Here is a 16,351-nt window from a genome sequence, read left to right on the forward strand (position 1 = left end):
TATTAAATATGTGCATTGCAGGGCATAAACCAGAAAAATACTGCAGTCAGAGAATTTTTTTAGTGATCACGGAAAAATAAATTATTGGTTTGACCTAGAGAGACCCGATATGCAAGAGGAAAGTCGGGCATGACAATCCTTTGACTGGACAAAACATGATGTGACAAGTTCAGATCACACAGAGCCTTGAGATTCACAGTCTGACTGGAAATTCACCTGTATAATTTATCTTATTGAGGGGGCAGATCTCTGATCAAGTCGCAACCATGTTGGAGACTATGGCGAGGCTCGCGTTTTAGATAAATACAAAGAAGTCAGAGTGTGAATGATGAGTGAGGTGATCACTAAAGACCGTGGGTCTCCCCTGAATGTTCTTGCAGTAGCAGACTCAACTGTGCATGCACAGTGAGGGATCTTCCTATGGTCCATTTGCTCGGCCTGTGTATGGTGAGTTGACTAAGCGAGCTGCGAACTCGCAAATATTTTGTGTGAAATATGTGGAGTCAAGTGTAATGAAAAATTCATTAATATTTGGCATGACTATTGCCATTGTATGGCTCTAGATTATTGTGCAAGCTCTCGAGCATGGATTCCTTTTAAAAGAAAGTGTGATGTGTATGCAAAGAGAAACCTAGGTATTAAATATGGGTAAAATTGAACTCCATGAAAACAGAATACAAAATAAAACGACTAATATCTAAGTCGGAGGTAATCGTCATCAAAAAAGGAATGAAAGATTTGGCGAACAATTTGTTTGAAACAGACAACAAACACTTCGTTGACAAATGTGTGATCGGCGAGAATTGTTTGTGGGGCCTAATCACAATTGGGTCATTCATTTTTAAAATATGAAAAATTAAAGGGAATAGTGCTATGGAAGTGGTAGGCCCAAAGCTTAAGGTTTAAAACGAAGACGAGAAAGCAAGGGTCTGAACCAAAGTAAGTGGCATTCATAATAAGTGGTAAAAGCATCGAGGGTGAAGTGATATCGGACCCCACAACATGACTTAAGTATATTAAGGTAACATATTTTCAAAGTTTTCTTATATTATTAGACAATGAACATAACTCTCTTAAATTATAATGTAATGTGAATATATTAAACAAAATAATTGACAAGTTTGTTATTGAATAAAATGAAATAGGAAATAAAATTAGTAATAAATAAGGAAGTCATGTGAAGGACATTATCTTTTGACTACATAAGATAAATTCTCTTTTGAGTAAAATTTTCAAGTATTCTATTGTAAATCTCTTTTCTTATTTCATTACTATAAGAGCTATTTGCCTTGAACTTTTTTGAGAATGTTATTGTAGGAAAAGGGAGATTGATTTTAGACTTAGAGGGAGTCCGACACTTCTTCAAAGGTAAAGGAGCTCAAAAGATTGATGTTCAGAGGGAGTCTGACACATCCGTCTAAAGGAACAAATAGAGGATATGTTTCAATTGATCTTTGAAGACCTTGATCATATCAGAATCCTAGGGAATTTTGACCAAGTGCAAACTTTTGGTATCATGTGCATGCATGTGCGTGACTACATAGTTTTAATGGGCCTGCCCCCTGTGTACATCGTGAAGAAGTGACGACTTCCAAATGATCACCACTTGTATTTGTAGAATTTATTGAAAGGTGACGATCATACAATAACTTAATTTTCTACTATGATGGATATTTTACGATGTCTATGCAGATCATGATAAATCATACATTGCATGGTGGATGTTTTTATGGTAAGCATTATGAGAATGCGTGTGCACATACTTTATGAACATTTTGAGTACATGGTGAATGTTATGCAAATTGATGTATTGGAGGCCATTACAAAGAGTACTTGGTGAATATCATATGAGATGACATTCAGGAGGCCATCACTCACAATACTTGGTGAATATCTTGCAACTCGACATTCAGGAGGCCATCACTCAAAGAGTACATGGTGAATGTCATATGCGATGACATTCCTAAGGTTATTATTCCCAATATCATTACTTAAGAGTATTTGTTGATAATGCGGAGGCCAATACTCATGATATCAAATGTGATATCAAAATGTTGAATATCTTTTGATCAAAGTTATTACATTGAGGTAATATATATGGTCTTGTGTTTATCTTCCCTAACAAAGAGGGAGTGTTAATGTTAGTGTAGTTTCCGCTGGATAAAACTCACTAAAGATATATACATGTACATATATGTGTATATATACAGATATGTATGTATATATACATATATACATATACATATACATATTCATATTCATATATATATATATATATATATATTTAATTAGATATATGAGATATATTACATGTATATATATTATATATGTGATATTTATATATATACAAATATGTGTGTTAAATAACAAACTGTTCTATTAAATACTAATTAATAGACATGTCCCGTGAAGGGACATGTCTATCCATATTTCATCTAATATAAGAGAGATGGCTGCCATTTGGAAAGTATATACCAAGAAGACAATGCTACTACATTTGCAGCGATCTAAAAAATCAACATATACCAAGAAAAAAACCATTATTTCGTACTATATAACTCAAGATTTTTCACAGTTACAACAATCTTCAGAAGTGTATAGAAAATATGACTTTTCATAGCATAGAACATATAGATTGTTGTCCTAATTAAAGACAAATTTCTAAAAATAAAAAAATATGATTCATACAATCACTTGAACACATGTCAAAACGGCTACAATTAGTAAGTCCCGAAAGAATTTTCCAGTTCTGGTAGAAGAATGCCTAACAGTGCAAGTCACTTTTGGCAAAAGGCTAATGGCATGGGATGCCTTAAGTGAATGCCTAATAGTGCGGGTCTCCTTTGACATGGCAGGGTGGCTACAACCATCCTCACTTGCAACTTACAGCCTTCAACCTTCAGCTTGAAGCTAGAACTTTTGGACAATTTCACTGGGCGCAAACTTGAGGCACCACTGTAGTGTACACTGCGATGACTACTCATCACTGCTGGAATAGTTTTTATTTCATATTCCATCATTAGCTCTGGGGACCACTTTATTGTACTGGCTCAATATGTTGCAGTTAACAAGGCATGCAGTCTTTTTTACCTTGCTCTTGGTGTGAGTTTAAACTGTAAACATTTAACAAAATATTGAGGCCGAAGGTTATGAAAATCAGCAATGATACCTTTAGGATGACTAATAGAAACCTTCCACCTGTAATATTTCTTGTAAAACTTGAGCTTGCTCACGTATGCAACATTATGAGTGCAATTTTGAGTCAGGAGATAAAGATTAACAAATTCAGGCCACAAAACTCGAAAAATTGTGTAAGTTTGGTATCTGATGGGTTTCAAATTGTGATATTGTTTGTTGTAAAGCCATTGTTTATCAAATTGAAGTCAAACACAATCACCAATTTGAAATGAAATGTGGTACTAGATGTTTTTAATTAAGTACATCGAATTTGGCTTGAGATTCAGTGTAGATTGCCCTCAATTTTTGTATGAAGCTTGGCCAAACTTTGGACAAATGATAAAGCTTTGTTTTCTCCTGTTCATGGGAGATTATTTGAATGTACATGATAATTGGAATTCCATAAGGTTCCGAAGGTTGGAAAACAATTGTAGAATCTTTAAGGAGAGTGCCCTGTTGAAACATAAATAGCGCAGTTGCAGCAATCTTGATTGACATGTAGATTGCTGATCCGCTACACACTTTTCTGTCCGAAATACTGAGAGCATGGATTAAGCGCAATTCAGAACCTGAGTTTAGACATTGATTCCCTCTTGAAATGAGGTGGAGAAGGTCAACCGACAACCTAGAAGCTTCTGTGATGCCTTCCAAATGTGGAGAGTTGTAACTGACAACCCAATATGATAGTGAGTGACAGCTTGAATTTGCTTCCAGTGTGGTTGAAGAGAAAATCTATAGCATTTGTAATATCAACTAATTTGGTGCACAACATAAAGTAATCCATTTTGGAAAATCAGGGGCAAACAATAAAGTTGCAGGGGTATTTGCATTAGGTGTTGAACACATCATCTATGAAGTCCATTGGAATAGCTTCCCATGATTGAGAAGGTGACTGTAATGTTTGATATCATTGAAGTTTCTAAGTGGAAGCCTTAGTCTGATGACAAAGAAGCAAGAAGACATAGCCCTTGAAATCTGTTGCATGATGTAACAAGAAGAAACTAATGCAAGATTCCTAAAGGTTAATCAATAGTATATTAGAAGCAGATAGATAAGATTTTGTAACCTGATTGATTTTCATTTTTTCTAGTATTATTTATGCAAAGTGGTCTTTCTAAAGGTTGATAGATATACAAACATTTAAATTTTAGTAAATGATTTCTATGTGCTTTTTATTTCAGGCTTCAGTTATTGTATCGTTGAGTTATTTTTTTTTCCAAATGAAAAAATTATATATAATCTATTTGCATGTATTATTGAAATAAACACACCGCTTGACATTTATTTCTGGAGATGATGTAAGAGGATCAAATTGCATGAATTATTGTTGAATTGTTTCGATTAGTTTAGTGAATGGAATTGTTGTTAAGTTCAAGATGGATTACAAAATAATGGTAACTTTTACATTTTGGGGACTGTTTCACATTGTTGTAACATATAAATATATGATATAACTTTATTTTTGATGAGATTTTATTTTGATGCACTATCTGATTATTTTTTGTGAGCTATGTTTAGAGCATTATGGGCATTATCTTGGCACTAATGTGGATTTGTTTTTACCAGGTTGTTGGGGGTATTGACATGATGGCACAGGCAATAGCATTGGCCAAAAGACCTCATGTTGTGGTAAATGTCTTATGTGTCAATTAGAAGTTATTTAATCTTTAGTAAGAACCAGCAGAATGTTTTTAAATATATGATTGTCCATCATAGTTATATTTATTCCTGTCTTTATCTTTCTAGCAGAACTACAATATTGAGTAGCTTAACAACCTTTTCATTGTATATCCATTCAAAAGCCAATGTGATGTCCCCTTCCTGATTTGTCCTGGGATTTGTTCTAAAGCCACAATTGCAACAAACTTGTTTTAGGTTACATCTCACTGACTAAATATCCTTGTGATGAGTTACCTCAAGACTTGAATCCTACAACTAAAACAATAAACAATATGTACACATCTACACACACATACAATTAGGTGTAGGCATAATATTATATTCATAGATTACCAATAATTTTCACAGCCATATTTGAGTTTGGAAGGAGAGATATGATGGCTCCGCCAAAGCCATTTCTACACCAAGTCCTAGAGGTGTATCTACCACAGCCCTCTCAATTGGCAGCATGTATCTCCTTTCCTCATCTTGCCTCAACCTCCAGAAAATACGCACCATCTTGAGGAGTTGAGGGAGGTCGTAAGTGGGTTCCTTAGCTCTTCAGCTGTAAGACCCTCTAGTCCATTCAGGACGGCCTATTACGCAGCCTTGGAAACCCTGTTTGCTTACAGTTCAGGTCTTTCCCTTCAAGATAACAGTTACACCCATTCACAGGATCCTTATCATAAGCAATTATGATAATCACATAGTTTTAGCATCAATCATTATTTACATTGTAGTATAAATAGCACATGTTTATATAATAGTCATGATGATTGCAATTGTTACTGTTAAGATATATTGAGTTCTATCTGTTGTATGGCCTCCTTGCTGAATATTCTGAACTTACTATGGGCTTGGTTTGCAGTTACTTTCTTTATCTACATATGCTGCTACAATAGTACTACTGGATGTGTCCTCCTGCTGAGTAATATATATCACTGGTTTCCTTATACTTCCTTTGATACTGCTGTGTATACTCAGACTGCTGTCCAAATTAACTGAGATGTATTTTCTTCTATTTAATGCCCTTTTTACCCTCAATTTTCTATCCATATATAGCTCTTATGTGGAGCAGGGGGCATCTATTGATGTGATATACAACTAAGGTGATTCTTCACTTGATTGTGTAATGTCCCTTTTTGTGATCCTTTTGATTTTTTACAGGATTACTGATATAAAATGTTTCCCAATCTTCCTTTTTGTGATAATATCTCTCCCTTTATATTCTTTCCCGAGAAGGGGTTGCGTCTTTCCATTTTATTAATTTTATTATATTATTAATATTAATATTTTTATACTATTATATTACTAAATATTCTTAATATTGATATTATTATATTTTTATGTACTATATTATAATATTTTAAGAGCAACTATATAATATTTATAGTTTAATATTAATTGTATTGAATTTTCTTATATTTATTTATATATTGTTCCAAATATATCATTATATATCATATAATAATTTTTTCTATTAAATATAAGGCAAAGTCATTTCAACATCAGGTTACCACCTGTCTAACAGAAACTGGAGGAACGAGTAAGTAATTGATCCGTGGTCCATACAGATCTTCATTAAACATTGGACAATACTACAAAAAAACAAAAAATTACGGATTGTTCATCGAAGAAGAGACTAACAGCTTGTTTCATAACACCTATCAACTTAAATTTCTATCCAAGCCGTCCATGGTAATGGCCCATCTGACCACCTGAGCCTTAAGGCTCCATCTCTGATCACTTTATTTGAATCTCTCATGAGCTGTTTCCAGGGTAATGCTGGTGCACGGGGAGATGCACTAATCAAGATGCATGGAGTTCTCCCCTCATTGAATTCTTCTTTGATTTTAGTAAATAATATCATATTCGGGGCATCACAACTTTTAGCAATTTTGTTTATCACTCTGCACAACCTGGTTTTGCTGGTGCCTATCACTGTGTCATTGTTGCATGCACTCCATTATCCCATGTCCATCCAGATTTTCAATTAGTTTTCTCAGCTTGATTTGCTCTACCATTTCCTTGAGGGTACCCTCAAAGGTGTTCGGTTTATATTTCTCAGTGTTAAAGTATCAGACTGGAGACTTAAATTTTACAGAATAAGTGCTTAAGACAAGGATATAAATTTGACTGAAGATGATATGATTAAATCTGCTGCTCTGCAATATACTGGAGGGTGATGAGAAGTATTCATCTGCTTTTTCATAACTGGAAGACTTATATAATTATGTGTTCGCTGTATACAAAAGCAGAGATCGATCTGCATCTTATACATGGGCATTTAGGTTAAGGAGTCATAGTTGAGTCACGTCTATTAGTGTAACTGCTATTAATGACAGCCTTAACAAATTACTGCCCGATAACATATACTGCTCGACGCCCATAATATATATATATATATATATATATATATATATATATATATATATGAGGATGCCTGATAACAATCAACTTAATTAAAGTCGATGAAGGAGATGTTAATATTGATGTAAATGATTTTATTATTTTATTCATATTGTATATTAGAATATCTGCACATATAAGAGTAATAATACAAATATGAATATAAGAGTTATTAATAATATCTTAACTAATCTATACATTAACACTCCCTCTTAGATTAGTAAGATAAATACACATAAGAGGTCTTTGATAAGAAGACTTCTTCTATACAATGTCAAATATAAGTATTGATTAATATAATCAACTTATATATGACATCATGTAATATGAGAGTTGGCCTATCAGAATATCAATTTCATGATATTCACCAAGCTCTCTAGAGCAATGGCCTATCAGAAACATCAAATTAATGATGATCACCAAGTACTCATCGTGGTAATGGCCTATTAGAATATCAAGGCAAGATATACACCATGTATCGAAAATATATCTATACAAGCAACTTGTAGATAATCAAATTAATGATATCAACCAACTAGTTGTTGATTTATAAGATAAAGCCTTTACATGAAACACTTTCTCAAGAATGAATCATGCTACAAGTTATTGTAAGGACGTCACTTTACAACAACTTCTCCTGATACAAGTGAAATCATCTTGAAGTCGTCACCTCTTAATGATTATCACAGGTTTTATTTATAATATATAAAAATGTACAATAATCAATTTCTCTAAGACATGTCCTCAAACTTTACAACCATACCAAGTTTTTTACGAAAATACTCCACTTTTGTCTTAACAAGTGGTTTGGTAAGAGTGTCTACAATTTGATCCTCTGTACTAATATTTCAACTTGATTACATCCTTCTCAACCATGTCTCGAACATAGTGGTAGGGTATCTCAATGTGTTTTGATCTTTTATGAAACACATGATTAAGAGATAGCTTGATGTAGCTTTGGTTATCACAATAAATAGTAGTAGGTGGAAGTGGCTTCCCAAATAGTCCAAATAGAAGTTTCCTCAACCATACAGCTTCTCTTACTCCCATAGATGCAGATATGTACTCGGCTTTTGTAGAACTCTGTGCTACTGAAGATTGCTTCCGACTAAACCAAGATATCATTGCTGAACCCAAGGTAAAACAACATCCTGAAGTGCTCTTGTGATTCCCTGAATTTCTTGCCCAATCAAAATCAAATACATTAATGAACCAATTATCTGTCGATATAGAGTAGGATCAACACTTTCAAAATCTTCAATTGCTTCTTTTAATTTCAGGAGGTTTATTTCCATAGGAGTTTTCATTCCCTTGCAATCCAACATGCCAAATTTGTTGAGTAGATCTAGAGTATAATATATCTTGAAATATTATCTCTACACATGAAGATTCAGAAATTGTCCTTTTAGATTCCATTCTAATAAGGTTTGAGTGGCAATGGAACATTGACTATTATTCCCCCCACAATGCAAAATTCCCACTCATTCTTATATTGTTTGAACAATTTTGTATCAAATATGTCAACTCCTTTCTAAGTTCCAACTTGTTCTTTTCGTCCAAACATTTAATTTGTTTAATAGTAGAGGCGAACATGACCTATTTTATCAAACTTTTCTACAATACGCCAAAATCTTGATTAAGTATGATTGTGCCACATGAATGACTCTACCACTCATATGTCAAGTTTCATTCATCAAGGAGAGACTTGTAGATGGTTCAAATGAATTCATAAAAACTTCATTAATGTCTCACAACAACTCAAATTTCCTTATAGTAACTTTTGTAAATACAAGTGACATCATTTAGAAGTCATTACTTCCTCATGATGTACATAGGGGGTAGGCCCATTAAAATCACATGGTCACAATGTATGAATCATCGTCCTCTTGACAGTGGCAATTTATTGATTACTAGAGAAATCCATCTCAACATTGTTTACTCCCTCTTAATCAATCAGACCGAGATCATTGAAGATTAACTAAGTAACATCCTCAGTCTTCTCCGTTTCTTTCAAGGTTACCTGAATTATCAACCTCCCTTTGATTCGCAATCTCCCTTTTCCTATAATAACATTCTCAGAAAAAAAAAAGATCAAGGACATAGCTCTTATAATGTATATCGAAATGCAAGAAAGAGAGAGACTAATATAATTCTCAAAATAAGCTCTTTCCAATAAAATATAGATAAAATCTTTACTTTGAACATATATACATATATTCCATTCAAATAGATTATTAAAATCATCGATCAAATATTTAAATAAAATACTTTTTCAAAACCTTTAAATAAAATAAAATTCACTTCAAAGGTAACTAAAGGAAATTAATGAACGATTAATATTATAAAACCACATTATTTCCCTAATTCATATAAGGATATATCAATATAATATATTTTGAAATATTTTTCCATGCACAAATAATAAATACTTCTTTGAAATCAAAGTGATAAAGGAATACTAATTTCAAATTTCACTATAAGGGTAATAAGCATATAACTTCAAAATATTTGGATTTCAACCCATTATCAGATGATAATTTAATCCAAGAGCAATTCAAATATCTTGGGAAAACAAATAAATTAATGTAATTTACTATTTCCCAAATATTTTACTCAAAAATGATGAAAAAATACTACTTATCTTTCATCTTATTTTTTAGCGGGAGACCTTTTCACTTGGGCTTCTCGATCGAAAAGAAAGGTTAATGCTTTAAAATTTGCCTTAAACTTTAAAACATTACACTTTTTGCTGAAAGAGACGAGACTTTTATCCTTGCGATTTTGCATTTTTTGCAATCTACAAGCAATTTTCTCCCCGAGTTACCAATATTAGCTTTAGGGTTTGGTCAACCAACTATTCACAATAAAACATATTCACCATTCTTATAATAATTTGATAACTCAATTTTCATAAAAATATTCATCTTCTATTTTCCATTCACTGTGAGATATTAATAGCATGACGATATCTATCTGCCTTAAACTTCGTGGCTCGCTTTGGCCATTTTACATGTATTGGTTGTGGATTTCCTTAAGCATATTGTAGGCATGTGTGCACGTAGGATACGAGATCATGTCCAAACATACATACATAGAAGTTGTCCTTTGATTTTGCAACGATGAGCTCACACCAAGGTGGAACTATATTCCAAGTTCACAATCTCATTGTGCCACATGAGACCTAATTACTTACAAAGCATATTCCCTCCAGATTTCGATGAGCACATGGTGGGATGTGGATCTCTCTTGGAAATAATTCATGATTTAGCAAAACATAAACGTTGTCACCATTTCCCCATCCTATCCGTGCTCATCATGCGATTTCACAGTTTTCCATATATGGATGATCATCGATTAATAAGCAACTCCCTGTGCATGAATATAAGACCCCCAAGTGTGACGCTGTCAAGGCTGTGGGAAGGGTTGCCGTGAGATAGCATTTGTGACATTCAAAAATCCCTGTGAAGACCACATCCAATGTGGCAACCAGTAGAGATCTTCGGTGCCCATCTCAGTTTGTAAACCATGCCATTGGACATTCTATTCTTGAAGCTCGATTTGTGGCAAGCCTTCAACGTCAGCCAACAAACTGCATGTCTCGAAGATCTATGATACTGCAAGTCTCTCCCATTCGCCTAACTCACTGGAATTCAAGCTCGTGCCTGCAGTGTCATCTCATTCTTGGTCCCTCTGTTTATAAATACAATCGGATCTACCTTCAAGCTTTTAGGCTTTTATAGAAGGAACTAAGCTTTGATACCATGTTAAATTATCAGATTGGAGACTTAAATTTTACAGAATAAGTGCTTAAGACAAGGATATAAATTCGACTGAAGATGATATGATTAAATCCGCTGCTCTGCAATATACTGGAGGGTGATGAGAAGTATTCGTTTGCCTTTTAATAACTGGAAGACTTATATAATTATGTGCTCACTGTATACAAAAGCAGACATTGATCTGCATCTTATACATGGGCGTTTAGGTTAAGGAGTCACAACCAATAGCCGTGACTCATAGTTGAGTCACGTCTATTGGCGTGACTGCTACTAACAACAGTCTTAACAAATCACTGCCCGATAACATATACTGCTTGACGCCCATAATATATATATGAGGATGCCTGATAACAATCAACTGAATTAAAGTCGATGAAGGAGATGTTAATATTGATGTAAATGATTTTATTATTTTATTCATATTGTATATTAGAATATCTGCACATCTAAGAGTAATAATACAAATATGAATATAAGAGTTATTAATAGTATCTTAACTAATCTATGCATTAACACTCAGCCTTTATATCAAACTGTAATCCTCCATCTTTTAGTATCTTAGCACATACATTGGTCCTCTTCATTGCTTGTTTATCTTTCACTTTATAGCTGATAGTGACCTGCACACAAATTTTATGCATAATGAGTCTACACAGAGACTCATTAAGGATTCTACTCCTATCTTTAAATACATCATCATTCCTAATTAGCCAAATAGACCAAAGCAAATAAGAGGAAAAGATAGCCTAGAATACATTCAAGTGTTTGGGAAGTCCAGGGATGTTTCCAGTAATGGCAAGGAAAGAGAGGAGCTCAGCTTTGATATGTATGCCGAACTAGTTTTAGATCTCTTTAGTAAAATCACATTCTGAAAATAGGTGTGACTAGGTCTCAGGCTTGGAGCAGAAAGAGCAGGTGAAGGGAACACCATCAATGTTGTTCAGGGGGAGCTTATGAAGAAGAGCTTGCCATATAAAAAATTGAATCTTAGGTTCCACTCTGCGGTGCCAAATAGCAGAAAGATGTTTGGTCCATGTTTTATGATCTAAATTATGGTTCCACTTGACAATGAGATACTAAAAAATTTCATCGTTATTTGATAGCATACAATATAGGTATTAGCTTTGGTGGAGAAGAGTTTTGTGCCATCAGGCTAGGTAAGGAGGGGAAGTCTATCAATCTCATTGCCACAAACTTGAGGAAGTTTGGCTTTTAGCTAGGCTTCCTTATGCACTGCATATGTTCTTTTCTGAGACTGAGGGAGCTGAAATTTAGAGGCAAGGTTCTCCTAGGATATCAGTTGGTTATCCAGACATAGGTTGCTAAAAGAGTAATTACCCATCCTATCCCATATTTTTGTTGAACAACCTTGCAGGAGAGCAAGAGGTCTTCCTTTCCTTTCTAGATTCCACCATGGGGATCTTTCTCCACAAAACTTGGCTTGGCTGTCTATCAAATCAGCCCCTACCATCCATTGTCTCACTTTGGCCAAAGCTTTGGAGAGAGTTTAAAAAATGACTGAGCCTTCAACTTTAATCTTCCATTTACCTTAGAGTAAGTCATGAATTTACATCCCTTCCATGCTTTTCCACTACAAGGGACACCTCTTGCAATGTTATGTCTGATAAAAATCTTCCAGGGTTCATTACCCTTTATAGAACTAGCAATCCATTTAACAGCTAGCATAATTCCTTGCAACCTTAAAGTCCTTCAGCCCCAGCCCACCTACTTCTTTCCTCATAGTGTACCACTTCTATTTAACTGCATGTCTCCTCTTATTACCTCTTACATCGGACCAAAAGAAATCGCTAATAATTTTCTGAATGTAGCAAATCTGATTGTGGTTGAATAACCATGCAGAGGAGTAATATATGGTGTATGTTGATAATATCTTTTGGCAAACTTGTACTCTTCCAGCTAGAGATAAGTAATTGTTATTCCATTTGCTGAGTTTATTGACAAATTTCTCTTTGATCCATTCCCACATTGTACTCAGATTTGGTGAGACTGAAAATGGTATTCCCAAATATCTCACAATGTGTGTAGGCCACCCTAGGAGAAGCCAAATTTACAATACCATGTTGGAGGTTGCTCCTCCCATCCCAATAGTATGGACTTTACTAAAGACACTTTGCTTCCTGAGGCTTTATAGAATAGATCTAGCTTGTTCGATAGATTAGTAATGTTCTCCTCTGTTAGTTCAATGCGAAGAGAGGTGTCATCTGCAAATTGCACATTGTTGATTTCCTCCTCATTAGGTAACTTAATTCCACTTATTGTCTCTGAGGATGTAGTGTAGGCTATCGACTGCAATTAAAAACAGAGAAGGGGCAAGCGGGCATCCTTGTCTTATAGATCTTGTAAGTCGAAACGATTTTGATCTAATGCCATTAACTTCTACAGTAGCATGTGCTTCTGCCATTAGGGTGAACAACATTTTGATGAATGTGTTGGGGAATTCCAGACATTCCATCATCAATTCTATGAATTTCCACTCAATTCTATCATATGCCTTCTCGTAGTCTATCAAAAACATACTTGCATGTTGTCCAGAACCTTTGGCCCATTCTATAATTTCCCAACAGGTAATTAGGTTTTCTAGAATGTATCTGCCTTTGACAAATCCAGTTTGTGTGAAGTTAATGATATATGGTACAACCTCTTTGAGCCGAAGGGCAAGAATTTTTTTAAGGATTTTGTATGAAACGTTGAGGAGTGTGATGGGTCTCCAGTTCTTTATTAGGGTCTTGTCAACATCCTTGGGTATAAGTTTGATAAATCCTGAATTGATATCAACACTTAGTGATCTACGTTCTACCCCTTCTTGATATAACATTAATAGGTCATGCCAAATCCATTCTATCTGGGTCTTATAGAATTCCACAGGTATTCCATCTGGTCCCGGGGCCTTGTCATTATTCATCTGGGATATGACTTGAATAATCTCATCTTTAGAGATGGCAACACTTAGTCTAGTTTTCTCTTCATCTGACACCTTTTATGGGATTAGTTTCCTAATTTTGACCCTTTCATACTCCATGTCCACGTTTTGTTGTTCTGATGTAAATAGATTGTAGTAAAATTGAGCAAAAGCTTTTACAATCTCTCTGGGTTCAGTAATCAGGTTATCTCCTTCCCTGATAGCTCCAATTTTGTCTCTAGCTTCCTTATTTTTAAGAATATGGAAGAAGTATTTAGATCCTTTATCTCCATGCTCAATCCAATTAATTCTTGTTCTAGTCTTGGCCCCCTAGATCTTAATATGTTGGATTCTTCTAAGTGCATCTCTAGCTTCCGCTAGAGCCTGTTGGTGAGAGCAATCGTGTGGATTAGATTGCAGGTTGTCTTCAGTTTCAACTAAGGTGTTATGCAATTCTATCTCCTTCCTTCTCATATCTTTGGCCCTCTTTTTCCCCATAGTCTTAAAGACTTGTCTCCGACTTTCAATCATTGTGTTCCACCTTATGGTAGCATCCAGGTGCTTAACCACACAATGGTTAAACCATCTTACCATAATTGTGGCAGCCTTGAGGTCATCATCTTTTAGAAGATGGTATTTAGGGCAAATCCTTCCGCTCTATGACGCCAGCCTTTGGTTTGCCAATCCAGATAATATGGGCAATAATGGGATGATGATCAAGTAGTGTAAATGGGTTAACCAACACATTGGAGTCTTCCTCTAAATTTTGGAAGTTGAAAGTATTTCTATTAACATATAATCTGTCAAGTTTGGAGCAGAGTTTGTCCTTCCCTTTTTGGAAATTGGCCCATGCATACCATATTCCCTAATGGTCATCTTTCCTACCAGCCATTGGATCAAATAGTAGATGTTTGCTCATCATTTTGTTCCAAAAGAACTTCTCTTCTCCTTTCCATTCAAATCTGCATTCCCCTGTCTTGTCTTGTTGGTCCTCTATCATGTTGAAATCACCAACAACTATCCAGGGAATATTGTGCATTACAGACATCCACTTCCAAAGAGATATCCTACTTGTATGGTCATAGGTGCATATACTGAGCAAATTCCGTTTCTCTCTCCTAGATGATCTACTATTATCCATACAACCCTGTTGCAAGGTGATGTACCCCATTCAGTAACAAGGTTTCTCCACTTAGGGCTGACTAGTATGGCAATACCTCCTTTGCCTTTCTTATGATTGGTAAAATAGGGCTTTGCTTCTCCCCAAATACATTATAGTGCTATGTCAAGTTGGAACCCAGTGGCTTCAATTTCCTGCAACATTAAAAAATATCTATGTCCTTATGTGATCTGAGCAGCCTATTTATAACATATTTCCTATTTGGGGTTCCTAGTCCCCTAACATTCCAAGAGATGTATTTGGCCATTAGTCAATGGGTGGGTGGATAGGTTTACCTTTAGGAGATTTAAATCTCTTGAAATATTTAGGCAAGTCATTTGTTATAGTTTTAGAATGCTTGCTCAAGATGGATGATTTAGAGGGTCTACCTCTCTTTCTACTAGTCCCTTGTTCTCCTTCCTTCATCTTTTTGTCCTCTGATTTCCTCCTAGGTTTCCATTTTTTCTTCTTTGCATTAAATACAAAATTCTCCTCCTTTCCATCCACACAAATTTGTTGGGATTCTGTTTTTTCTTCTTCATTATCTTCCATAACCTGATCTTCCTTATCATTTTCACTCAAAGTTCTAATCTCAGAGGCTATCTTTCTTCTATTCTGCCCACAGGTCAGGGTCATACAAGGGTCTTCACTAGCCGAAATCATTGCCAGATCAAATCCATTAAGTTTATCCTTTGCTTCATATGAATCTATGATCGCAACTAGCCCATCACTCTTGCGCAACTCTTTAAGGTTACTTTGATCATCCCTAACAGAGGTGGAAGGAGTGCTCCTAGAATCATGCCCCTTAAGGAGAGCTTCTACTTCCTCAAGAGGAGGTAAGACTAGGTAGCAGTTAGAATCTGCTCTGAATCTATGTCTTGATCTTTTCTTGATCTTCTCCAATACAATTTGTTGGGCAATCATTGTCCTATGCATAGGTTTCCCAAGGGTCAATCTAATGGATTCTGGGGAAGGGATAAGCATGGTAGTGTTAAAGGGATCTTGGGTAAAAGGCCGAAAATCATTCTCAGTTAGGGGTTTGAAAGAGGCTTGTAGGTGTTATGACCCTCACTATATGAATCACTAAAGCACAAGACTAATCCGTATGAAATGGATAATAATGACAAAATTCAGAGAAGTGATGCAATTTCGAGTATTACGGTAATAGAAATTCTATTTTATTGACAACCAAATGGAATAATAACTAAGTCTGAAAAATTGAAATTGACAACTGAACAATATTGAGAA

General features: G+C 35.0%; 1 protein-coding gene across 1 annotated transcript in view; it reads left to right on the plus strand.

The window, feature by feature from the left end:
* The window catches only part of LOC149533310 (DEA(D/H)-box RNA helicase family protein), a 133,018-nt gene that overhangs the window by 42,330 nt on the left and 74,337 nt on the right, over nt 1-16,351 (plus strand). Inside the window, exon 4 of the mRNA XM_089807651.1 lies at nt 4,744-4,806. Coding sequence (XP_089663777.1) covers nt 4,744-4,806 — 63 coding nt within the window. The remainder of the gene's footprint in view (nt 1-4,743; nt 4,807-16,351) is intronic.

This window comes from Cupressus sempervirens, chromosome 10, assembly GCF_028749045.1.
Source record: "Cupressus sempervirens isolate cs-2001-9-10 chromosome 10, ASM2874904v1, whole genome shotgun sequence".
Classification (NCBI taxonomy): Eukaryota; Viridiplantae; Streptophyta; class Pinopsida; order Cupressales; family Cupressaceae; genus Cupressus; species Cupressus sempervirens.